At 38.9% G+C, this 27,898-nt stretch overlaps 1 protein-coding gene across 1 annotated transcript in view; it reads right to left on the bottom strand.

The window, feature by feature from the left end:
- Window positions 1-25,607, bottom strand: part of NTSR1 (neurotensin receptor 1) — a 136,176-nt gene extending 110,569 nt beyond the window's left edge. Inside the window, exon 1 of the mRNA XM_003757621.3 lies at window positions 24,325-25,607. Within this exon, the coding sequence (XP_003757669.1) occupies window positions 24,325-25,041 (717 nt within the window). The 5' untranslated portion in view covers window positions 25,042-25,607. The remainder of the gene's footprint in view (window positions 1-24,324) is intronic.
- Between the last annotated feature and the right edge of the window lie 2,291 nt (window positions 25,608-27,898).

The raw sequence follows: 27,898 nt of genomic DNA, 5'->3' as shown, positions 1-27,898 counted from the left end.
ACACTGACCCTGTTGTTATTCCTCTCATAAGACACTCCATCTCCTGAGTCTCAACACTGATTATCCCCCACACCTGAAATTCTTTGTTTCCTGACTTCTCTGGCTTCCTTAAAGTCTCGGATATTATCCCATATTAAATAAGAAAATCTTTCCTGTTGCCCCTCAAAGCTAGTGCCTTGCCTCTGTTGATTATCTTCAATTTATCTTCTTTGTGTATGTATGTTTATGCATATATCCATATATATTTATATATAAAATACAAATGTATATATTTGTTTTTATATGCAGTAGACTAAGGATAGTATTAATGATTGATTAAAGATGGGATGGATGGAGAATAGAAAATAGTTCTTCTGATAATAAATCCCATGATTTTTCTCTCTTAATAAATTCAGGTTCAGTACACACAATATCCATCTCATGTTTTATTCTTGCCTAGCTCTGGCAGTGACCACTACTCCTGTGTGGTATGAATGAAAAGAAGTATCTGGCTAGTGTTTATTTCTAATAGATGTGGAAATTTAGATGACAGACACAGATAACTCCATAAGTTCCTAAAAATTGCTAAGTTTCCCTCTCTCCCTTGAGCTAAGTCTGAGTCGTCATATCATTCCCTTATTAGCTTTGGAATTTTAATCATGATATTATTGCTGTGACCTCCGCTGACAATTTCTAGATAATTAACAGAGGAGTTTACCACATCTCTGTTTTATCTCTTTTGAATTTTTAAAAGGCCAAGGAAGAATTACATAAAAGTCTAGAAGCAGATCTTAGGAGGAACACTTGGATACAGTGTACAGATGTTCACAGCATCTCCATGTGGCTCAGTTTCCTCTTTCAAGGTCTTGAAAGGGACAGTGAATGTGGATAAACTTGTGGAAAGGTGTTCCCAAGTCAGATTTGCTGATGTAATTTCTTTCCTAATTGGATGCTTCCCACTGGGGCTAAGGTGAAAGTCGATGCCTGATTTTTTATTTTTTAAAGAAGATGCATGGAAAAAGTTTTCAGATTGAAGATGGAAGATTTTCTTCCTTTAGTTCTAATACCGTTGTTCTATTCTGTGGACTACTTCCTCCAGCTTTCTGAAAATGCCCAGAAGGCAGCTGGTTCTATAATTGGATTATGTCCCCAACTCCCTTCCAACCTGCCTGATCTTTTCACTATTCCCCTAGATATACCATATATTCCCATCTCTAGTTAAGATCTCTCATTCTGACAAAGTCATGCTCAGTTAAAGTGGCAAAATCTGGGAAAGTTGTAAAGGGATTCAACTCGTAATGATCTTGCAAGAAAGTCAATAATCACATAACAAGAACTTAGTACGTACCAGACACTGTGCAAAGTGCTAGGGATAACAAAAACGGCAAACAGCCAATTCCTATCTCCAAAAGTTCCCTCCACTCTAGTGGAGGAGATAAGCATGAGAACAATGAGGTACAAACACGATTTAGACGAGTAGATGGAAAGTCATCTCAGCAGGGAAGCCACTAGCAACGGGATGAAACTAGGAAAGATTTTTTAAAGAAGGAAGGCTTTGATTTAAGTCTTTAAGGAAGACAAGAAAACTATGGAAGGCTTAGGCAGGGAGGGAGAACATTTCAGGAATGAAGAGCAGATAGTGAAAAGACATTAGAAATTCAGAGCATGTGTGAGCAAATAAGCCAAAATGGCTTCATCATAGACTATATGATGGGTAGTTAAGTGTAAAATAACTACACAGTTGGAAGAGACCAAATGTTTGAGCGTTCTCAGTACCCAAATTCTTTGTTTGAGATACCCAAGGCTTTGTATTGTTTTATAATATACTCTGGTACACAGATGTTCTCTAGGGATATACATTTAATACAAGGGAATAGAGAGACATGGGGGAGAAGGAGGAATCAGAAAAATCTTGGTCCCATCTGCACTGCTTTACCTGGAGGAAATCTCACCTGATTAATCCTTCTTTTCTTGCAAGATAAATAACTCTGTACCAGCAGTATAGCGGGTCATTCTTACAAATACTTGCAAAGTATTTCTCCTCTTTTATTTGCTGTTGATGGTGAGCAGCAATATGGAGGAAGGGCAGTGCCCTCCACAGAAATATTGGCAATAGTTGCTGTATTCCTTTCATCATCACTCAACTGTCCTGGTGTGTGTGTGTGTGTGTGTGTGTGTGTGTGTGTGTGTTTGTGTGTGTGTGTATGTATGTGGCTGTTACTGTAGCATCCCTTTGAATATTTGCTGAGGCTCTTTTCCAAAAGAATATGTTATTTCCTTTCTTCCCATCCTCTTTGCCAATTATCCCAGGGGGTAGATTGATTTATGAGCTTGGAGCCTGGAGGTTCAGATAACCTCTTTTTTGGACTAAGCTGAGATGTAAGTTAGAACAGCTTCCCCTTAGCCTTAGGCTCCCTCCATCCAAGCAGACTCAATGATATTCTCCCCCTCCACCCTACAGAAGGGAAGTTCCCAGGTCTGAGAAGCCCAGTAACTGAGGAGGACCTTGTCCCCAGGGTCCATGCCTGAGTTTCTTGTTAGTCTACTTATGGAGAGTTAACTTAAATTGCAGAATATGCCTTATAGCATCCTGGCTTGCAACACTGGTTCTGCTATATATGACTTTGTGCAAAACAGTTGACATTTCTGGACTTAAATTTACTCATCTACAAAATAAGGGGGTTAGTTAAGATGACCTCTTGAAGGTTCATTTTAGCTCAAAATCTATGAAGAAATGCTATGGACATTTGTTAAGATCTACTTTATTCCTGGCACTATACTAAGCACTTTACAACATATCTCTTTTGATGCTCACCACCCTGGGAGATAAGTGCTATTATTATCTCCATTTTACAATTGAGGAAACTGAGGCAGATATAAGTTTAAGTGACTTGCATAGGGTCACACAGCTAGTAAGTATCTGAGGCCAGATTTTTGCTCTCATCTTCTTAACTCCTGGCTCAATGCTCTGTGCATCTAGCTATCTCTGATGATCATTACCCTTCAGACCTAGGGCAAAATTGTCCTCCAGAAAGCCTTCCCAGACTAGTCTCTACCATGCTGTCCCAATACACTATTCGTATTGTTCATTATTTACATAATGATTTATGGCTTAAAAACACATTACTTATAGTCACATATTGTATTATGTGATTTATTTGCTCCCCATTTCTTTAGCATTTGACTTATTACCCTAACTATAAACTTGATACTCAACTAATGGTAAGAACCATGTTCCAAACCACATTTATATTCTCTGTACAGACTTGAACATAATGCTTTATACAGAGCTTTATACATGGTGAATGCATGTGGAATGAAATTTTAAAGAGAAGGAACGAATTAATGAGAAGCATTTATTAAGCACTTATTATGTGCCAAGTTCCATGCTAAGACCTGAGTAAACAGAGAAAAAATATAATCCCTTCTCTCAAGGGACTCATTCTAATTGGGAGAGACAACATGTAAGAGAAAGTTCAGCTGCAGGGAAGAGAACAGGGTCCAAAAGTCCTAAGGATGTAGAAGGGGAGTGGATCGCAAGACCCAGGGGATCTTTAGGTTATATCAATAGGTGAGATAGTTCCAGCTTTCTGTGAGATAAAGGGGCAGGGTGCATGTTAATGCCTGGAGGTCCTTAGGAAACAATATTAGGGAAGGTGGCAAGACTCAGTGGCCATTTGTCTCATCAGACTATGTTAGTATCTCATTCAAGTTACCTGAGCAGTCCCACAGGCCAGATGGGTCCTGAGAAGGCAATCAGGAGAAAGCCAGGGTGCAGGGCATTGCCAGTGGGTCTCTCCACTGCCAGGCCCTCCTGGAAAGGGCAGAAATCCTCTCCCCACTGGTCTTCCCAGATGGGAATTGGCTTGGTCTCTTCTCTTGCATCATCTCTCCTTTGCCCCCAACTTCTCTGACCACTGAGTTTTAGATTTTATGTACATGGGCAGGAGCCTGGATAAATCCTTCCTTTGTGAGAAGTAGTGTGAAGAACCCTGGAGTCAGGAAGTCTAAGTTTGAATCTTGGCTTTGCCTCTATTTACCATCTACTTGACCTTGGGCAAGTGACCTCTCTGGATCTGGATTTCCTCCATTGTAAAGTGAAAGCGTTGAATTAGATGATCTGGATTCGAGGCAATATGATCTCTAATAGCTGTGGAAGGGGAGGAGAATGATGAATTGCTGATGAATTCAAACATGAATTTTGACCCTGAATAGCTGTGAGCCTATAGGGAAGTCACCTAATTTCCCTAATTTTCAACTTTTGCATCTACAAAATAGAGATAATGACATCTCAAGTACTGGCTTTCCTGGATTACTATGAGATAGCCCATATAAATGCTTTGCAAATTTTCAAGAATTAGGTATTTAGTTGTTGTTACCTGGTGAGGGCATCTCCTCTTATTGACTGAGAGCAATAAATTGACTTTGGTAAAAGGACTATTGTTTCTGCCAATCTAAATGAAAGCATGAACAATTTGAGGTAAAATGAAATGGGTCTGACAGTTATAAGGGGCTTGTAACTCTTAAAAGCTCCATGGTGATGTGCAATATCTTTCATGGTTTAAAAGCTCCCCATTGACTTGTTTTGATTAAAGCCAAGGGGCAAGCATGTAACTTCATACTCCATCGTTTTTTAAGGAACCAACAAGAGGAGAAAGCAAGATAAAATAGCAGGGAGCTGTACCCAGAAGAGGCAAGAGCACCAACGCCAGCCTTGGGATGGGGATCCTGAGCTTGTAACCTCTGGAGCTGACTGGAACTTGAAAGGTCCTTAGGATACGGATAGGAAAACTGAGCTCAAGGAGCATTTAGTCCCATATTCCCTACTTACATCTCCAAATGGACTTCTCTTTCTATCATTCAATGATGCTGCTTGATTTTCTACTATCTTACACTGTCTTTATGTATCTTTATGTGGCTCTACCATGGAGAAGGTGCTTTATACTCTCTGGTTCTTAGCATCTCAATCTATAAAATGAGAGGCCTGGGCCAGATGTAAAGAACTAAAGTTCCTTATAGCTTTAAATCTATGAACCAAATGCGACTTATTGCTATTTCCAGAGGGAAGGGACATTCCCATTGTAGCCCTAAATAGTGCCTAGTACAGGGTTTTCTAAACATTAATGTTCCTACTTAATTGTTTCATTTTTGGTCTTTTGAAATTCCCAATCCTTTAAATGACTGTCCTTCCAAATACACCCACTGGGTATTTTCAAAACTTGAGAGTCCAAATAGGGAGAGACTTATTTTTGGCTCTCTATACCCATATCTAGTATAGTTAATATAAATTTCATTAGAAGGGTATTTTTTCATAATTGTTGGGTTTGGCCCACTCATTAAATTCTAGCTTTTATTTCTTTTTTTTCTTCTTATTTTGGTTTGTTTTAATTTAGGTAGCTGGTCATTTTGGAAAAAGAGATGGAGGGAGTTATGGGAAAATGGCAAGGGGAAGGGGAGAGATTTAATTTTTAGTTTTTTTCACCTTGAACAAGTTCTCAGAATGGAGCAAATCTAAACAATGTAGGCCAAATAGAGAAGAATTGAGAAAGGGAAGAGGAGAAGGTTTGAGAAGAGGAAAAAAATTGAAAAATAAATAACAAGAGGGAAACTGAGAAACTTGAAAAGCAGCTTGAGAGATGGAGGGAAGGGACTTAGAAATGTGCTCTCCTCTGGCAAAGAGAGAACTATTCCTCTTCTGTTCTCTGATCTTATAAGCTGAGGTCAAAAGGTTTCTGGGCACTTGATGCAGTTTTTGCAAAACAAAGAAATTCAGTATATTAATTCAGGAGATTTAAAAATGTGAATGTTTTCCCCCTTCTTAGTTTTTTTCTAGAGGCTCACAGGGTGCCTGTAGGCTGAGCCCCAACTCTGACAACAGTGCAGGTATTTTTAATACCTTAGTCTCTCTTTTTTTTTAAACAAGCTGTCAGGAAAAATTAATTGCATAAAGTTTAAATCAGTGTTAACTATTTCCTAGTATCCTGCAATACATGGTGGCATCTGATCTTTGGTATATACCAGTAATAGGCAATTGTGGGAGTTTCATTCAGTAGTCTGCCTTTGGTGATCAGTTTTTCTTTAGCTTCTCCTCTCTCATTTAAAAAAAAAAAACACGTTCACTATGCAGTTTACTTTTGTTTAAGAGATTGATTTCTTTAGAGGTTTGGAGAATGGGAGGAAGAGGGCAGTAGTTGTTGAAGGTGGGATGTCGGGGACAGAGCACTACAAGTGCAGGAGGAAGATTTGGGTTCCAATTCTCACTTTTATTTACAAGTTGTATAAATTTAGGCAAATAAGTTGACCTATCTAAGGCTCAGTTACCTCATCTATAAAATGAAGGAAATGGACTAGATGCTGTCTAAAGTCTCTTTCAGTTCTAATTTTCTCTGAGTCTAGGTGATTTTCTGGCCTTGGACCTGCTTATTCTTACAAGATGCTCTCAATCAGATACCAATCCAATCCATACTAGATGAACTCTTCCCTGGATTCAAGAGAATCCAGGGAAAGAGAAAGTCAGGGTTTTCATTATTTCACCCATTTATCTCCTCCAGCCACTTTCTCCTGGACTGAGGTTTCACATGGATTTAGACATCCCATGAAAAATTCTGTGTTTTGACTAACTCTTCTTTCAGAGATAATACCCAAGAGGAATTAAGCCCATTAAGCGTGGCATTTCCTGGGACCAATTAGCATCCTCTTCTCCCTTATTATTTTCCAGTCTGGCACTCTGCTCATATTTCTCCCCATTCTTCCTTCTCTTTCCATCTCTTGATCTGAGTTAGATAGGAATAAAGAGAGGCACAAAAACTGGGTCTGGGACTTCATTCATATGGGAAATTCCAGGATGAAGAAACTCCATTTGCCCATGAACGCTGGCACTTTCTTTGTAATTGAGTTTTTGAGTAGAGTTTCCTAGAGCACTTACAATTAAAATGTCTTGTCCAGGATCATAACTTCATCTGCAAATTGTAATCATTTTCTTCATCTTCATCATCATCATCACCATCATCATCATCATCATCATCAACAACAACACAACAACAACACTATCCTTGCCTCTGGAAAAGAAAGTGTGAGTTTTCCCTTTGTCTCACCCATCAGCTCTTCTTCCCAGACAAAATCCTCTTTTCCTGACTATTACTCCCTTAGATGGATTATTTCCCCTGATGGAATGTGATTTTCTAAGGGACAGGGACTGTTAGGCTTTTGTATTTGTATCTTAGTACTTAGCACAATGCTTGGTACATAGTAAACCCTTAATAAATGCTTTCATTCATTTTTTTTCATTCTTTCTTCTGCTTTATCTTCATTTTCCAGTCACTATTTCTTCTTTGGGGCAAATGGCTAAATCAGCTATATATATATATATATATATATATATATATATATATATATTCAAGTCTCTTAAGTAGATCGCCTATCTTTAATCATTTTATTCTTTGACCACACCAAGTACTCAATGGGCTCATGTGCCATAGTCAATAAAACTTCACAAACATTTGTGAAGCATTTGTATTTAAGGTACAAGAAAAATTAAAAATATACAGTATTTTTGAAAGATATGATACATACCCCTGAGCTCTTTAACCCCACCATACAAAATAATAATTTAATGTTTTCTTGATAAGTCAGGGTCGTTGTTATGAACATTCATTATTGTCCTAAGCTATGTAATACAGTGATATCTTCAGAAAGTGCATAGAACTATTATGCTTTTTATAGGGTTTTTTGTCTGATTTTTATAGCTAGTCTGCATCCTCCCTCTCTATTAGGCAACATTCTTATATGCTGTCCACATGCAAAAACAAAAGAAGAAAGGCAAAAGGCTTTATAATTTTAGGGTTAACTCAAAGGAAGAAATCTCATAGTTACCACTTAGAGATGTCATAGCAACTAGCAGTCCCTCCCACAATCTGCCTTCACTTGTCCCATTAATACAGAATTCTAGGCTAGAAGAACTGTTCCCTGTGCCAGGGTGATGATTCCAATATTCTTATGGAAGAAAAAACCCAGAGCCTATAATTGTTTAAACCCTCAGGGGGAATTCATCTATAGGAAAAGTTTAGGTAGGGTCCTGGAAGATGGATTTGGTGCAGGTGCAATCCCTTTTCCTTGGTCCCCTGTTAATAAATACTGAGATCCAGACAGCCTATTTCCTATTGTTCACATCCTGTTAGGCATTAAGCCTAAAGCACATGAAATCTGACATGAATTCATAATATTTTTGGATGAACACCAGTACATCTTGAATAGCTGATGCAATGGCCAAAATTGAAACGACCCAGACACACATGTGCTCATGTTTTAACTCTATGGTACTTGGGACTTGCTGGTTTTCCTTCCCTTTCTTCCCTCCCTCCCTCTCTTTCTTCCCCCCTTTCCTCTCTCCTTCCCTCTCTCTCTCCCTCCCTCCATCCTTCCCTTCCTCCCTTTTTTCCTTCCTCCCTCCCTTCTTCCCTCTCTTCTTTCCTTCCTTCCTTCCTTCCTTCCTTCCTTCCTTCCTTCCTTCCTTCCTTCCTTCCTTCCTTCCTTCCTTCCTTCCTTCCTTCTTTCCTTCCTTTAAAACTCAGGCAAATTTAAAGAAGAACAATTTTTGAGTTACCAGTGCACAAAATGGGGAGCTCCTTTAGCTTCTCAGCAATCTGTTACCTTTAAAAAAAGTCAAAGGAAAGTTTGTTGAATTTTACAAATCAACTCCCATTTGAGTAGAAAATGAAATGTTTTGGCTCCAAATACTTTCTCATATGTCTCAGGGTTAGAATTTTTTCCTACCACCCATACGTCCTAATTGTCCCACTTACATCAGGACTTCAAGGATCTGTGATTTCACTGGTGTGGGCTCTCCCTTTCCCAATATGGATACCAATACTTCCATACCATGAATTTCTTTGTGCATTGATCTAGCATCCAAATTCATCACTCTGAGCCTCTCTGAACTTCAATTATTCCTCAGACGATATGCACACAGTCTCTTTCTAAGCCTTTCTAACTTGGTAAGACCTGGCAGTGCTAGCATTTTGGCCCCGGGTCAAAATCATGCTGTGATGATGCACCAAAGAGGCAGTAAGTGGAGACTCACTCTTAGTACTTTAACATTAAAGCATTCTTCCACCGATAAATGATCAAAACCCACGAACAGGCAATTTTCAGATAAAGAAATCAAAGCTATCTATAGTCATATAAAAATGTTGTAAATCATTACTGATGAGAAAAATGTAAATTAAAACAACTCTGGGGTACTATCACATACCTATCAGATTGGCTAATATGATAAAAAAGGAAAATGTTTGATACTGGAGAAGATGTGGGAAAATCAGGACACTAAAGAACAATTGGTGGAGTTATTAACTGATAACTCCAGTTATCTGGAGAGCAATCTGGATCTGTTCTCAAAGGGCTATAAAATTGAACATACCCTTTAATTCAGCTAATACCACTTTTAGGACTTTATTCCAAAGAGATAAAAAGAGGGAAAGTACATATATGTACAAAAATATTTATAGTAGCTTTTTTATGATGGCAAAGAATTGGAAACTGAAGACATACAATTCAATTGGGGAATGGCTAAGTTGTGGTAAATGATTGCAATGGAATGCTATTGTGCTTTTAAAAAATGATGAGAAATATGCTTTCAGAAAACCTATAAAGACTTAACACAAACTGATGAAAAATGAAGTGAGTAGAACCAGAAGATCATTGTCCACAGTAATAACAAAATTGTATGATCATCAACTGTGAATGAGTTAGTGATTCTCAGCAGTATAATGATTTAAGGGCAATTTCAAGGGACTTCTTTTTATTAATTTTTTTATTATAGTTTTTTATTTACAAAACATATGCATGAGTAATTTTTCAACATTGACCCTTGCAAAACTTTCTGTTCCAAATTTTTCCCTCCTTTCCCCCACCTCCTCCCCTAGATGGCAGGTAGTCCAATACATGTTAAATATGTTAAAATATATGTTGAATCCAATATACATATACATATTTATACAGTTATCTTGCTGCACAAGAAAAATTGGATCTAGGAAAAAAAACCTGAGAAGGATAACAAAATGCAAGAAACATCAATAAAAAGAGTGAGAATGTTATGTTGTGTTCCACATTCAGTTCCCATGGTTCTCTCTCTTGGTATAGATGGCTCTCTTTATCACTGAACAATTGGAAATGGTTTGAATTATTTCAGTGTTGAAGAGAGCCATGTTCATCAGAACTGATCATCATATAGTCTTGTTGTTGCCGTGTATAATGATCTCCTGGTTCTGCTCATTTCACTCAGCATCAGTTCATGTAGGTCTCTCTGGGCCTCTCTGAAATCATCCTGCTGTTCATTTCTTACAGAACAATAATATTCCATAATATTCATCTATCATAACTTATTCAGCCATTCTCCAACTGATGGGCATCCCCTCAGTTTCCAGTTTCTAGCCAAAGGGCTGCCACAAACAGTTTTTGCACAAGTGGATCAAGGGACTTCTGATGAAAATGTTACAAACCTCCAGAGAAATAACTGTTGGAAGTCTCAGTGTAAATAAAAACGTACTTAAAAAAAACCCTTTATTTTTCTCTTTTTGGGGGAGTGTCCTATGTTTTCTTTCACAACATGACTAATATGGCAATATCTTTTGCATGAATAAGGATGTGTACCTATCTCAAATTGCTTGATTTCTCAATGATGGGAGGGAGAAGGAAAGAGAACATTTGGAACTCAAATTTAAAAAAGAACATTAAAAACTGTTTTTACATGTAACTGGAAAAAATAAAATAAAACATTTAACTATCCTAATGCATCTTAAGAATCTTGAATTGTAACTACAATTATTAGCCAGGCTTTGCTACAGATTTTGAAAGCAATCATCCTGACTATGACTGTTCGTCATGAAGAAATTATGCTCTGATCACTCTACAAGCCTTCATTTTCCAGGAGCCTATTTTACTGATCTTGGGTTTAACACTCAAATGAATTTGTATAATTCAAGATAAATTCTTTTCCTTTTCTTAAACAAAACTCACAACCACCTGTAAACTGAGGAGATTTGATTAGATGGTGTCAAAGGTCCTTCTTAGCTCCGGCATTTTGTGATTTTGGAATCCTGTTGATTTTCATTTTAAGACAAAGACACAAGTAAGGCTCTTTGTTACAGTTTAAATCTGTCATTATTGAATCCTACAATAAAATCCTAGAATAGAAAAACATAAATAGATTCTAGAATCAGATCATGGAAACCTTTTGCTAAGGTCCCCTAAGCACTGATACTGACAGGTCCTAGGGAAGAAGTCCTGTCAAAGTTGTAGTTATTACTGACCTCGTAACATGAATCATCACCATTGATTCTCTTTACTGTTCTCTGGGCCCATGACTTTGAACAGACCTGAACTAAAGCCTGGCACAAAATGCATCCCCAGGAAACACACAGAGAATAGGAGGAATATACTCATAAGCATCCAGGGATAGAGAGTCAGGATTACCTGAACCATGAAGCTGCATTGATCCACTGTGATGAAGTCCTAACATCTTCCTCCCTTAAAACTATAAAGTTTTGTTTTAATAGCAGGAATGAAAAAGTATGTAGTAAGTGATTACTATGTGCCAAGAGATATAAATGGGAATGAAAGAAAATCCTTGCTCTCAAAAAATTCACATTCTAATAGAGAGACAGCTATATAGTAGAAGTTCTTAACCTGGGGTCTGTGGGTCTCACCAAAGTGGTCAATATATAGATTTCAGGGGGTCTCTTACTAACTTGAATTTTTTTGATAACTGTTTTTCAATATAATTGATTTCTTTTATAATGTTATGTGTTTTGTTTTCTGCATTTAAAAACATAACTTTGCAAAAGGATCCAGAGACTTCACCAGATGATGTCAAGGGATGCCTAATTAAAAAAAAAAGCTTAAACATCTCTGACATGCAGGAAGATGAGTCACAATGCAGATGGAAAAGCCCAGCTGTCGTTAGGGTACAGCAACAAAATGGATGGCAATATATTTCCTTTTGTGCAATTTCTATTGATAAAAATTGTATCTGTTGCTAATATTGAACCACTTGACAGTGCCAAGGATTCTGGCCTAGATAAATTTCTTTCCTGGGCCTTTGGTAGCCATGACAGCTGAGGGGATAGGGGATGCAGCACCTGCAAAAGCAGTAGTTAGAAAAGCTTTCTCCTGGGATTCTTCTCGGTTTGATAACTTGAAATAGGGACGATGGTCTGGGAAGGGTGCTTCCTATTCTCGGAGTCTTTGTGTGGAGGAACCTGGGCTGCCTCCACTGGAGGTGGAGATGAAGGGAATTGTGGTAGTGTCTTGATCCTTATGGAACATGGAGATGTCATAAGGCCTCCTGGTTGTTCCATAAATAAGACGCTTCAGCTCTTGGTTCTGGGCATTTTCTCTGGCTGTTGCCCATGGCTGGAACATTCTCTCTTTTCTTTTTGGATGATTGAGTTCCTCCTTTAAGTCCAACTAAAATGTCACATTTACAGGAAGTCTTCCCCAACTCCTCTTAATTCCAATGTTTTACCTCTGCTAATTATTCCCTGTTTATACCCTATATAGCTTGCTTGGTATGCTTTATTTACATGTTGTCTCCATCATTAGATTGAAAGCTCCTTGAGGACAAGGACTAATTTTTTTTTTGCTTCTTGTTGTGTCCCAAGTACTTATTTCAGTGTCAGACACACAGTAAGTGCTTAATAAATATTTATTGATTGATCTTAAACACTAATTGTGAAAGACTTGTTTCTCCTTGCTTTGTTGTGATACATTATATGAAAAATAAAAATTAGAGTTTGATGGTTAATACCTTCATCTGCCTTCCTTCCTGCACCTCAATTTTCCTGTTTGCTATATTGCTATAATAACATCTAAAATAGAACCCTCAAATCATATATTTAGGCATCTTGTTTCATTCCCCTGCTTTCAATGGTAAATGCCAAAACCATCTGACACAAACGATGCCCTTGAAGATCCCCAAGAACAGACTCCAAATGTTCATTTCATTGTGATGTTTGGGATGCTAAAATGTTGCATCACACCTTAGTGACATACTGAAATCCACTATCTATAGCAAATCAATCCATCAGTTGTCATGAACAGTGCTTCACTCATCGTGAAGGCTTGATAAAAGTTGTTGATTGATTGATTTGTGTGTAAGAGACCTATACAGTAGCATAAAAAATTCAGGGACCAACTTTTCCATCAAGTAGCTAGTCAGTTTTTAGCTTCCATGACAGAATCTGTCCTGTCAGGTTTCACCTTATCTGAAATAATGAATCTTTTCTCCTCTGTCACCTTGGATACTTAGTCATCATAAAAGCAAATCCATTAAAAATAGACCAGGTAGTACACTGACTACATAAAACCCTACTCCACTCATATGATCATTTCCATTAGCATACATGAGTAAATAACTTGGAAGGCTATGTAATAATAACAACCCTTATGTTCTTTATATTCTCTGCAAAGGACTTCCCCATCCACTAATGTACTTCTTTTTTAGACATTATTGGTTAGGAATAGATTCATGCAACTGCTTTTCAGTTCCCTTCTTCAAGTCTCTCAGGAAACCCAAAGAGAAATCAGTCAACATACATACCATTAGAGGAAGGACTAGGATGGGAATGAAGGCATCTGGGCCCTGAGAGGGACCTCGGAAGTCAAACAATCCAACCCATACCTGACTAAGAATTCCTTCTACAACATCACAAATAAGTAGTCATACACTACTATTCTCTTTTTAGATAGTAATAAGTGTTAACAACTTTTCTCTTAAGTTGAGTTAAAATTCTCCTTTTTGCAATTTCTACCTATTCCTCTACTGGGGTGAGGAGACAATGTGTAGCATGGGAAACATCTAGAGACAGTTAAGAGCCATTAATGACATTAAATTAAAGAAATTCAGAAAAAAAGAAAGAGGCAAAACTTTCTTATTCTTTGAATTTTTGTCCTGGGTCACTCAACTCAAATCAGTAGAGTTCAAGGAGGGTAAACCATTCAGTATCAGTGTTAACAGCAGAACTGAGAACAGAACCCAAATCTAATTGTTCATATGTTGCTTTGTATTTTCTCTCTAGTTTCCTTACAGGAATATTTTCTTATTCCAAATTGTGAGTTTGCTGATAGCAGGCACTTTTCTTTTGTAATCCCCAAACCTGATGCTAAAATACGACAGTGGGGGCATAGTACATGTTCAATAAATGCTTGCTTGACAAGTGAATGAATGAATGACTGAATGAATGGGTCATTTAAGGTAGGTTGTAATAGAAAAGGAAGCATGGGTTGCAAATACTACAAGCCAGCAGCATTGAAAATGATGTATGGCATGATTATTGAAAACTAGAACTAACCAATTTTCCTCTCTTCCTATGGAAACAGATCTTAGCTGTCTTCGGTCCATACTTAATCATGTCAGACCTTCATGACCTGCTCACTAGTGAGCTCACAGTTTTATTGATTCTGCTTATTGATTCTGAGCAAGTGAAATAGTGGCCATGGATTCCTTCCAGGTTGTTTGGAATCAAGGTGTCTGCCACATGCTGCTCTAGGCAAATTTGCCCCAGGTTTGTCAGAAGGTGTCAAGTTTGGCTTCATAGTTGTTGCCACTTATTCTATAATGAAATCACTATAACTCACACACGAGCTGGGTGGACTTATTTGAAGTAAATTAATGATGGAAAAAAGGGTATCTGAAAAAAATCAATCCTGTTGGTTTGATTGTGGGTAGGTAACTTAACCTACCAAGTACCACATAAAATAAATATTCTTTGTTTAGTGTTGTGGAGCTCTGTGTATTATGCTTAGTTGTACGTAGGGCTTTTTAAATGTTGAATGAGTGAATGAAAGAAATTGTTTTGAGTACATTAGCAACTGCTGTTACAAACTCCCAAAGTGCTAATTACAAATGGTGATTACGATAATAAGTCTGATGGGATCTCTTTTTTTGGCAGCCCTTTGCTATCTAGTTGAATTATCATATATACCTGTAAATAATTGAGCTGCAATTCATTTTTAAAAATTATATATTATATATATATATTCTCTAATTCAGACTTGATTTGTTTTCAATTAACTCTTTTACCTCCAATCAACTTTCAACTGTCTACTAAGCCCTACACTATTGTAGGTTGAATTGGAAGTTAGCACTCCTTGACTCCTCATAAATTTCTGTCCTTCCCTCTCCTTCTCCATAATTTGATGGACACTTAGGAAAAAACAAATCATTTCAATGTTTTCTGAGCAAGACATAACAAAGGAAGTAAATGTACTACAATATCAAACACAATAACTACCAAATAACAAATGATGGATTTCAAAACTGAATGGAAGTTTTTTTATTGTTTGACCCTTTGAATGACTAGTATCATTGCCCACTTTCCTTTAGCATAAATAATTTTAAGGAAAAGTTCATTTATTCATATACTCTCTTGTGTTTTTAATAGGAATGGGTGTTAAATTTTATCAAATGTTTTTTCTGTATCTATTGAGATAATCAGGTTTTTGTCAGTTTGGTATAGTCCTTTGTTGATTGATATAGTCAATTGTCCTAATAGTTTTCCTAATATTGAACCAGCTCTGCATTCATGGTATAAATCCTATCTGGTCATGGTTTATTTTCCTGGGATGACTTTCTGTAATCTCTTTAGCATGAATAATTGAAGTGTGATTGTGTTGGTTTTTTCTCTATACATATTTGTTTTTTTTTAGGAAGGTCTAATTGTTGCCGAATTGTTTCAATTATGTCTCTTTATGATCCCATTTGGGTTTTTCTTGAAAAAATTACTGGAGTGGTTCGCCATTTCCTTCAGTTTATTTTACAGAGGAGGAAACTGAGGCAAGCCGAGTTAAGTGGCTGCTCAGGATCACAGAAGTGTCTGAGCCTGGATTTGAACACAGGTCTTCTTGACTCCAGGCTGGGTGGTCTATTCTCTGAGTCACCAAGCTGCCCACACTCAGGGGTTCTGTTTGCTAAAAATATGTGTTTCTTCATTTAGGATGTGATTGTTAAAGGCTAGAATGGGAATTCATTTTTACAGCTCATTTCTGGAAAGTTCAGGGCTTAGGCATGGGGAAGAGATGCTATTTTAACTCTGAGTGCTTTGCTATAGTTACATCTGCATATTTTGCAGTTCCCAGCAACATACTCATGAATAGCATTCCATACGTACTATATTAGAGATGTTGATTCAGTTAGACCATCTTGAGAGCCTGCATGGTACAGTGGATCAAGAACTAGCCTGGAAGCAAGAAAGATACAGATTCAGGCTTTTCCTGTAAAACATTTGGATGTGCAATCCTGGACAAGTCACTTAACTTCTCAGCTCTCCAGGAAACTTTCTAAGATGAGAAGTTTCTGGCCTACTTTGACAGAGGAAGTTTCTGTACTTGAGAGTTCCCTAAAGTAAAGAAGGAGACTGTGCTAAGTGCTTACAAATGTTCTCTCACTTGAACCTTATGACTACACTGAGGGTTAGTTACTATTGTCCTAATTTCACAGTTGAGGAAACTGAGGTAAATAGAAATTATGTGACCTGCTTAAGGTCATAAAACTAGTAAGTATCTGAGATTAGATCTGAACTCAGATTTTCCTGATTCTAGGTCTAGTATGCTATCTACTACATCACCTACCCATAAAACCACAAGCTTCATTTGTATCCTAGAATCGTTTGATCAGGAAACAATCTATAAAAACATTCTACAAAAAGGAGACATTGAAAGTAGAGTAATTACTTTTTAATGTACATGCAGGCATGTGCATCTCCTTAGAATCAGCCTCAGAATTTTAGGGTTGAAAGGGAACAGAGAAATCCTGTACTTTTTGGGGGAGGGGTGGCAATTGGGATTAAGTGATTTGACAGCTAGTGTCAAGTGTCTGAGGTTGAATCTGAACTCAGGTCCTCCTGACTTCAGGGCCAGAGCTCTATCCGTGGCAACCCTACCAGAATGTGGAATCTGGATGGGACACTAGTGATCATTTAGTCCAACGCTTTAAATTATAGAAGATAAACCTAAAACACCCCCCCCCATTGGCTAATTGATTTGATGATGGCCTAAAAGTGGCGGCAGAAGCCCCAGAATTTGGGTTCCCAAATTCAGGGCCAGAGCTCTTTCCTTTCTCCCCACTGATACCATACTACTGGTTTAATGTGGTCTAGTTGGTGCACATCCCACAGATAATTCCCAGGTACACAACTTTCTTGTTTGGACCCATGCACCTTTGGTCACTGCAATTTCCCTCTGGTTCAGTTCTAATAGGAATTCTCTGCCCACAAGAGGAAACCTGTCCATGCTGGGTCTGCTTTTCCCTTCTTTCCATGCTCAGGGACTAATGAGCTCCGAGGCTTCCAGATTCTCCTTAGTGTAGTTCTGAGAACTGGCAGTTTTCGCCTGGACTACCAAAGGGGAGGAACTGAAGGCTTTAATCCATGGCTTGCTCCAAAGGTCAATAAATGTATTGTGTCTCATCTGCCCAAACCAAGGATTAGGCTCAGATAATCCAAAAAATACATTTCAGCCCACAGCTTCAAGCTTTTCCCCTCTCAGTCATTAGAGATGTGGCCAGGGAGATTTTGATCTTTGCCTCCCAATCTTGGCTAACTTTCCATCTGGGAGACTAGGAACACATTGGTTCCAAAGTTGGGAGGAAAAACCAGAAAGAAAGAATCATAAGTAATTAGATCTAGAAGGGACCTGAGAAACTAATTAATTCACTTCCCCTCACCTATACAAACCCACTCCCACAGATTATGAAGATATAGAATCATAGAGATTAAGAAATTTGTCCAAAACCATGGTTAATATGACATGGTTTTAGGACTAAGAGAATTCTGAGTTCTAAGTCAATATGTAAAAAAAACAAACTGGATTTTCCAACTCTGAGTGATTGAGAACTGTTGTTTCTCTCTCTCTCTCACACACACACACACACACACACACACACACACACACACCACACATCTAAATCTTCCTCTAAATCATCCCTTTGAACCCAGATCCAATTTCCTATTGGAGCTCAGAATCAGAAGAGATAATATTAATTAAGCAGTTTATGGTAATGTAGTATTTTCATTATATAAAATGTTTGCATAATTATCTTGTATTTATGACAAACTCATGAAATAGGCATTACAAATAGTATGATTTTCATTTTACAGATGAGAAAACTGAAATTGGGGAGGTTAAGAAATTTGGCCACACAGCTAGTAATGGCATCCCTCAAGTCTTATAACTTTATATCTAATAATCTTTCCACTCAGTAGACTATACTGCCTCATGATGAGTTAGAATTGCAGCAAAAAGGAATTAAGTTTGATGTGGAGAGGGAAAGGTTTAGGTGAGGTTTTCAGATAGAGTGGAGAGTTGAGTCCTTAATTTTTTAGAATCAAACATCAACTCCTTTGCCATTTAAAGCTCATCACCTGACTCCTTCCTATCTTTCTAGTTATCTTTCCTCTCCATGCATTTTATGGTTTAGTTACACTGACCTATGGCTGTTTTTCACACACAATAATTCATCTGTCACCTCCATGTCTTTGCACTGGCTAGTCTCCATATCTGGGGTCCCACCCCTCCCCATCTCAGTATCTTAAAATTTCTGACTTGTATGTATGTAAACTGCCCCCCCACACACACACACACTGTGTGCAAATATGATATATGGAAGTATAATATGTAAATGGATATATTCTATGTTATATTGTATGTATGTGTGTATGTATACACATATATATATTTCTTATCTATGCACATCTTGTATTCTCCCAGTAGAGTATAAGCTCTTTGAAGGAAATCACTCTTTCCCTTTCTGTCTGTACCCAGCATAGAGTCATGTGCATGGAAGATAGTTAATGTCTAAATTAACTTTAATTAGTATGGATAGCTCAGAAGAAGTCGTGGCCAGTAACAAAGTGATAGACAAAATGATAGAGAGTTTTGACAATGCTCTTAGACAATGACTTTAAACCTTTGTTAAAGTGGCTATAGGAACTGAGTTATTTTTCAGTGTATATTATTGTGAAATTATAGATTAAAAACTAAAAGGACACAAGATACTATCTAGTTTGTTTTTCTCATTTTACATATGAGGAATATGGAAGTTAAATGACTTACTTGTGGTCACAAGGTATGGTCAGAGGTCAGATTTAAAAACCAGATCCTCTAACACCAGAGCCAGAGAACACATATTCTCCCTCTCTCTCTCTCCCTCTCCCTGTTCCTGTCCCTGTCCCCCTCCCTCTCTCTGTTCCTTCTGTCTGTCTCTGTCTCTGTCTCTCTCTGTCTCTATCTCCTTCCTATGTCTTACTTCTCTAGCCCTTCCTTCCTCCTTCCTTCCCACTCTTCCCTCTTCTCTCCCTTTCTTTCTTCTCTTTTGTTTTCTGTCTTTCCTCCTTCTCTCTCTCCCTCTTTACCTCTCCTCCTCTTTCTCTCCCTCTCTTCCTCCCTCCTTCCTTCCTTCCTTCCCTCCTTCCTTCCTTCCTCCCTCCCTCCTTTCCTTCCTTCCTTCCTTCCTTCCTTCTTTCTTTCTTTCTTTTCTCTCTCCCTTTCTTCCTTCTCTTTTGTTTGTTCCTCTTTCCTCCTTCTCCCTTTTCCCTTTCCTCCCTCTCTTCCTTCTTTTTTTCTCATGTTGTTTTTTTCCTTTGGGCCCTTCAGTTTTCAGGTCATAAATTTTAGGGTCTTAGACGCTTGTAATAAAAGACCTAGAAGGCATTTGCTAGTTGCATTATCAAATAAGCTCCCCTCTTCATCTATTTGGTCTGTTTGTCATTCCCTCTCCCCAAGGTCACATAGTCCATTAAATATACATCTATATTAAGCAATGATTATCCAAGTTGCCCAATGATTTTTATCACAAAATCACCTCATTTCTAAACATGACTTTCCTTTGAAAGGACCGTGACTGAGTCTCATAAACTTACTGCGAGGTTTGTGCTCCTGCCAGACAGTGTTTTGGAGAAAACAACCTTTTCAGATCAGTGCTTTCTTGCATTTCCAAATGTGGCAGTTTCAAAAGGGAGCACATGTGGCAAGGACTTTCAGTAACTCCTTGGCAAAGAGGTAGCTCAGTTTAAATATATTTTGAAGATTTCCCTGGACTGTGAAAATGCCTGAAATATTTATTGAGTAGAAAGTAAAAACCCACATGTAAGAAATTCATCTTGTCAGTCAGCCAATCAATACACAAGCATTTAGGAAGCACTTACTATATACCAGGCGATATTCTGCAAGCACATAAATACAAGTAGGAATATAGTCCCTGACCTCAAGAAGCTTACATTCTATAAGGGGGAGGGAACAACACATAAAAGAAAAGTGAAATGAGAGGGGAAGGTAGAAAAAGTCCATTTGCAGTCTGGGAAGGGGGCCATCCAAGCAGAAGAGGCTACAGTGATAGAGGGTACTTATTTTCAAATGCACGCAGTGGCTTGAAAGAATGGCCAAGCAGAGGTCTTTGGAAGACCCTAATTAAATGAATAATAATAGTTGACATTTATGTAGAACTTCAAAGTTAAGATACTACATCTCACTTTATCCTTGCAACAACTTTATGGGGCGGGGTTAGATTCTATGCATATGTGTGTAAATGTATGTGTGTGTATATATATATATATTTATATTTATATATTTCATTTTATAGACCTCACAGAAGTTAAGTGACTGGCTTAGGAACACACAATAATGAATTAACTAGTATCAGTCTTGGAAGTGTTAGAGTTGATGAGATTACAGCCCAGATCTCCTCTGAAGCCACATCCACCATGTTCATTATACCAGGCTGACTCCTGGTAAGAGTCAATTGTTGGTAGCAAATATGTGCTGCTAAAGTTCTTTGAAGTGTACTTGAAGGCATTTCCCCCCCAGAGTCAATAAGTATTGATATATTTAATTAATACTTGTTATTATGTTACACTTTAACCACATATGAAAAAAGTGAGATAAACACTTGACCACTAATACATTAAGTTTTTCTTGGAAAAACAATCAATCAACAGCATTTATTAAATTCTAGGCACTATGGATACAAAGATAAAGATGAGGTTCTGTACTCAAGAAACTTATTTCCTGAGTACTAGCAGTGATAGGGCAATGGGGTTCAGGGGTAATGGATGTATATCATTTTGGACCATATAACTTTAGGGTCAAAATTCTGAAGGCAAGGGCAGAGTTGTTTCTGGGGGAGCGATGTGTTCTTTATAAAGAGTGAAGGATAGAATGACTGGAGATTTCAATAAGGATACAGAAAAAGTTTAAGTGGATTGAAACATAGAGGGCTATGAAAGTTATGGTCACACAGAAAATTTTTAGAGTTATTGATTATGCAGGTGCAATAATTGTAGGTGGACAACTATATTAACATCATTGAGGTGGACAGGGAGTGTGTGAAATTTCTTTCTCTTTTCTTTTTCTTTTTTTGCTGAGGTAACTGGGATTAAATGACTTGCCCAGGGTCACACAGCTAGGAAATGTGTCTGAGATCATATTTGAACTCAGGTCCTTCTGATTTCAGTACTGGTGCTTTATCCACTGCACCACCCAGCTGCCCCTTGTGTGAAATTTCTTGAGCAAAGTGTAAGATTGACTTGGGAAATAATTAACAGGAACTGGAATAGGTGCTGTCTTTGGATGATATGAAACTCCATGGAGAGGTTGCTGAGTGAATGGGCAATTTCAGAGGGGAATAAAAAGCAATCCTGTTTTCCCCCCTCTTTTAGTGTGTATATATGTGGAGGAGGGTTAAAGGAGGAGATGAGAAAAAGAACATGTGGTACTTAAGAGGAGTGCTAGGGATGTAGTGTCTTTTGAGGTAGAGCCACAAGGTATAAAATATGAAGAATGTTCCCCCCTACCAGATTTGCCTGAAACTTTACTATTATGGGAAACTTTCAGTATACAAATGCTTTTCACTAATGCAGGTCAGTAGTTTCTTTGAAACTTCCAGAGCTTCAATATAGCACTAAGAAATGACTTGCAGATGTTCACATAGCTAATATATATTAGAGGAACAATGTGAAACTCAATCTTGATTCCCCGGATGATTCTTTATATAATGCCATTCTGCTGCTTAAGATTAATATTAAAAAAAATTAGAGAGGGCAATATAAAGTGGTTTGTTTGACTTCCTAGATAATATTGATCACATTCTAACTGGTACCATAATTATTTGTATATATGCTCTATTCTCTTCCCCAACTTCCATCAGATTAGAAGAACTTCAAAGCAGATACTGACACTTTTCATTCTTTTCATCCCAAACTAAGGCACAGTGTGTGGTACACAGTAGAAGTTTAAATAAATGATTGTTGAATTGTAATTGCTAAATTGTGATGCAGCAATTCTGAGAAAGCAGAGACTGATGTAAGTTGAAGAGATCTGGGATGTTTCTTAGAAGAGGTGAAAATTGAGCTGGGTTTTGAATGGTGAATAAAACATTATTCCCCTGTATATTCTTTTTTAAACTACTAATTCACTTAGCATCAGACCTTACATATAGTATATCTTCAAGTCTTCATTGAATGAATGAATTGATTAACCAACAACCCACAGGTGAAAGTTCCACTTAAAGCTAGTGTGGTCTGAAGTAATCTGAAGTTGTTGTTTTGAATTGAATTTTGCTCTATTTCAGAAAGGATTTTTCCTCTAAGTTGAAGGCAAGGGTTTGAAATATTTCTAAAGGAAATCGACTGCTTGTCTCACTAATGGGCCCTGCTAGGCTCTTTTCTGAACAAAACCTAGGACTGACTCTGGGAATAGCTTATAGAAAAAGCAAAACTATACCCAGTGGAATAAGGACGTTAATTTCCTGCTCTCCCTCATATTGTTGGGCTTTGGTTTTCTGGGAACTGTCCAGGAATAGGACTCTTTTTTTTTTTTTTTAATAGAATAGGATAATCATGCCCTAATTTATGAAGCAGATGACTCAAAGTGAGGCACACCTATAAACAGAAAAGTGGGTTCAAGGGATGAAGAGGGGAAATGCAAAAAGGATTGTGTTTAACTGTGGCTTCAAAATGTACTGCCTCTAAAATTTCTACTTTAAAGGCGGAATTTGCATTTAAATAATAGCTCTCCACAGACATCTAGGTCCCTGCAAGCACTCATAAATTGGTGAAAAGATCCCTTGTTACTGCAGAGAAAAAGCATCCCCGGTCCCAGCGGCGAAATGCCAGCTGTAGGCAACTGGGAAGCCAGAACCCGGAGTAACCTCCCATCAGAAATCCCCTGACCCACAACACCTCTTACTTTACTCCCATTTCGGAAAGGTTGCAGGGGAGGAAGGTATGAACTTCAGACTCCCTGCTCCCACAGTGGTTTAGGGAATCCGAGAGGAAAGGAGTGAGGGGAAACAGCAGCTCTGCTATTTGTATTGCTCTTGTACATATCCTTTCATTCCCCTGGGCCTCAATTTTCCTATCTGCCAAATGAAAGGACTGGGTTCGGTGATATCTAAGTTTTCTCCTAGTTTGAAATCCTTTGATAATAAGTACTCACTTCACTCTAAGGAGGCAGAGACTCAGAAGTTATGGAAAGCCGAGATGGGGGGGAATTACAGTGAGAGGAACCAGAGGAAATCTATTAATGGCTGACCCCTTCCCAGTCTGTAGCTTTGACTGAGATAGAAGAGGTCACCTCTTTTTACCTCCTTTAACCATCACCACAGAGCTCTACCATTTTTAGTGTTTTCCTATCCAGAAAACTTTGTGAAAAGTTTAGATAGACTTGGAAAGGATATTAGAAATTCCTTCTTTAATAGCCTCATTTTATAGAGATGGAAACTGAGGTCCTAGGAGACAACTTGACTGGCTAAGAGTTTACATAGTTTGTTAAACAGAACTGGGGCTTGAACTCAGTTCTTCTGCCTCCCCTTTCAGGGGCTTTTCCCATTTTAGTAAAATACAGCAACTCCCTTTACCACTCTAGTCGCTTAATTAGAGTGGGTAGAAGGAACCTATTCATACTCTCCCCTTTCTTTCCCTCCCCTCCCCTTCCTGAGTTTTCCTTTTGAAATCTATAGAAGACAAGTTACCTCCCCTGAAAAAAGAACAGACAAGCCAGTTTCCCTTTGGCAATAGGGAAAGCTCGAGGTTTTGCCTTTTTTTTTTTCCAGGAAGATGAGGTTGGTGGAGATCATATATGTGAAGTTAGGGAATATGGACTGTTTTAGCTAAACTTTCTATTTACTTCACCTTCATAAAATAAGACATTTATTGAATGAATGAATGAATGAATGAAAAGATGGATGTCCCTGGATGATATGATGAGGCTGAGAAGTAGGATGGAACTTCGAGATGAGATGATGGAGCAGGAAAGCTCCCGTTCCCATCCCGGATAAACGGGAACCGGGAAGGCTCTCACCTGAATGACGATCTTGACGGTGGAAGTATCCACAATCGTAGTACAGATGAGGCCGTTGGGGTCCTCATTCTGCTTGGCGTTCAGCTGGCCCATGGTGAAGAGCATGGGGATGGCGAGAAGGAAGGAGAGAAGCCAGATGCAGCTGATGAACTTCTTGGTTCGGCTCCGGGACATGATGCTCTTGGCCTTGAACGGGTGGCAGATGGCCATATAGCGCTCCAAGCTCAGGCTGGCGATGTTGAGAGCCGTGGCGTAAGTGCAAGCATCCCGAAGGAAGTAGTACCCCCGGCACACGGCGTCGCCAAAGGCCCAAGGATAGTGGACCCAGATGAAGTTGTAGAGTTCGATGGGCATGGACAGCAGAAGAATCAGGAGGTCGGAGAGGGCCAGGCTAGCCAGGTGGTAGTGGACCGTGCTCTGCAGGTTCTGCAGCGATTTCTTGCGCACCAGAGTGAAGGCGGTCACCGAGTTCCCCACCGTGCCCACCACGAAGAGCGTCAGGTAAACAGCAGTGACCAACACCTTGGAGTAGATGTCGGTGTTCACGTCCAGATCGGTGTCCGGGGTGAGCAGCCGCTCTGACGAGTTGGCGGTACTGTTGCCGTAGCCCGGGGCCATGAGAGCCGGGTCTCCCACTCCACTCTCTGACCGCTCTAAACTGAAAGGACTCGATTCCGCCCGGCTGGGAGGCGCGGCTGCCGTGCTGTTGAGGCGCATCTTGGCCGGCGGGGCTGAGGGAGAGGAGGCTTAGGAGACGGCAGCGGAGAGCGCAGCCTGCCCTGCGGCTCTGTCACTTTGTATTTTCCCTACCCTCAGGACCACCTCCCTGTCCCCCTGCAAAAGCTTTCCCTGTCAGGGGCTGGGGTAGCCGAGAGCTTCCAAGAGCGGGCGGTGGACAACTCGAGCTAGGGAGCCCGGAGATTCTGTCCTCCTTCAGTATTTCCAGTAGAATGGTCCTGCCAAAACCCCAGTGTCTTGTCCGCTGTGAGGCGAGCTTGGATGTTGGGCTGGCGTTCCTACTCCCGGGCTATGGGTCCTGGGCTGTGCCAGAGCTAGCGGTCTTCCTCCAGCCCTCAGGCTTCCCCAAGCGGCTCGGAGCCGGCTCCAGAGCGCCTCTGACAGCTGGAGAAGCTCGCAGAGAAACCCAGCCGGCGCGCGCACTTACGTATCCACACACATCCACACACACACACACTCCCACCTCCTTCTGCGCACACACGGCGAGAAAGAGAGACAGAGTCAGACAAACACACTGAGATTGAGAGAGACAAAGACGGACACACAGAAACAGAGACTGAGAAAAGAGAGGCAGAAACAGTGAGACAGAGAGAGACACACAAAAACAAAGAGACAGAGACACAGAGAGACAAAGAAAGAGACAGAGAAAAAAGAGAGACAAAGGACAGAGACAGGAAGAGAGGAGAGAAAGAAGAGAGAAGGGAGAGAGAAGAGAGACACAGAGACAGTCAGAGACACACAGAAAGCTCCCCTCCTCCCCTCCTTCCCCCTCCTTTTCCTCCTTCCTTCTCCCCCTCCACCCCCTCCAATCATTACTGCTTCTCAGCGCCAGTTTGGTTTGGGAGTGCACAGCCACCAGGCCTGCTGTACTGTAGTGGAAAAGGGGAATTAGCTTTGTCTTTTACTATCCAGTGCTTCCACCAAAGTGGTATCCAACTTGTGTCCTTCTCTGGGTGAACCTGAATCCTCTGCATCCTAGCAGGCTTTGAGGAGGAATCATGGAGCTGGCTTCCTCTCCTCTGGCTATACTCTCCAAATTCTCACCTGGAACTGGGAACACCTGGGAAATGGGGGGGGTAAAGGCTTTCAAAGAGAGGTGATGGACCCTGAAACAGGAATGAGGGTGCCCCTCTCTATCACTCCGGGAGGAGGGGGTGTGCATCTAGGAATGGCTCCAGAGATGACCTTTCCCCAGCTCGGTGTACTGGAAAGAACTAGAGTGAAGGACTCTGAGTCTCATGCACTAAGGCCATCTGAGCCTGTTTTTTTCTCACTTGTCATAGGAGAGAATAATAGTTTTTGTGTATTGATTAACTCAATAGATTTTTCATGTCATAATTTAGACAATGTATATATATTCTTCATTTTGTTTTCCCTGTGTAGATTAATCAATTGACATTTCTTTTTAAAGAACTATTATGTGCCAGACATGTGTTAGCCATCTGGATACAAATATCATGAATGAAACAATCCCTACTTATAAGATTCTAATGGGAAAACAGCAAGAACACAATTCAATACAGTATAAATAAAAAAAGAATAAATACAAGATAAAACTAAGTTATTAAGAAGGAAGGCCATTGCAATAGAAGGAATTAGAAAAAGCTTTCTGTAGAAGGTTGTGCTTGATAAGTGTCTTGAAGAAAAAAAGGTGAAATTTGAAAGAAGGAAGACCGTTCTAGATAGGGGAAACAGTCGGTACAAAAGATACTGAAATAGGAAATAGATGCTGTAGAGCAACAGAAAGGACATATTGGCTCCATAACAGAGCCATAACAGGGGGAATTAAATATAATGAAATTGGAAAAATAGGTTAGAGCTAGATTGTAAAGAAATTGAAAAACTTAATAGACGAATTCATATTTTATCCTAGAGGCAATAGGAAACCATTGGAATTTATTGATCTTGGGAGTGACATGGTTAGATTTGTGCTTAAGGAAAATTGTTTTGAAGGCTTTCTTGGAAGATACATTGGAATAGGAAGAGAATTAAGTCAGATGAATTAGGAGAGTGTTTCTGTTAAATTTTTATTTATTTTATTTTTAATTTCTGGAATGAAGTAAATTTCCATAGCATAGTTTAATGAAAAAGACAATTTTAATGGAACTGCAATTCTATTATGTACAATTTGCTATTCCTTTTGAATATATAATGAAGTTATCATGTAATTTTTTCTTCTTTCCCCTACCCATCAGATTACTATCATTAGACACAAATTGTGTGTGTGTGTGTGTGTGTGTGTGTGTATGAAGTCATTCTATAGACACTTCTAATTATTACTTCTTTCTCTAAATGTGGACAGTGTCTTCTTTTACAGGTCCTTTGTAGTTAATTGGAGTTAAAATATCAGAATGACCTAGCTGCCAAGATTTCTTCTTAAAACAATACTGTTACTGTACACTATTCTCTTGGTTCTGCTTATTTTGCTCTTCATTATTTCATGCAAATATTTCCATGTTTTTCTAAGGTGATTGAGCTCATCATTTATTAATAGCAAAGTAATACCCCATCACAATCATGTACTACAAATTGTTCAGCCATTCACAATTTCTAGTTCTTTGTCATCATAAAGAGAGCTGCTATAAATATTTTAGTATATATATATATATATATGTGTTCTTTTCCTTTTCCACTAATCATCTTGGGAAATATGCTGGTATTTATGTGGATTTACTTTATATTCTGCTACTTTGCTAAGAATATTGTTTCAACTAACTTTTTGGTTGAGTCTAGGATTTTTCCAAACATATCATCATATTAAAGAGAAAAATATTGCAATATTGTGGGTGAGAAATGATCTATTTTTGGAACTAAGTCCCAAGGGCTATCAAACTGT

The sequence above is a fragment of the Sarcophilus harrisii genome, chromosome 2 (genome assembly GCF_902635505.1).
Source record: "Sarcophilus harrisii chromosome 2, mSarHar1.11, whole genome shotgun sequence".
In the NCBI taxonomy this organism is placed as follows: Eukaryota; Metazoa; Chordata; class Mammalia; order Dasyuromorphia; family Dasyuridae; genus Sarcophilus; species Sarcophilus harrisii.
This window is presented reverse-complemented; position numbering and strand designations above follow the sequence as displayed.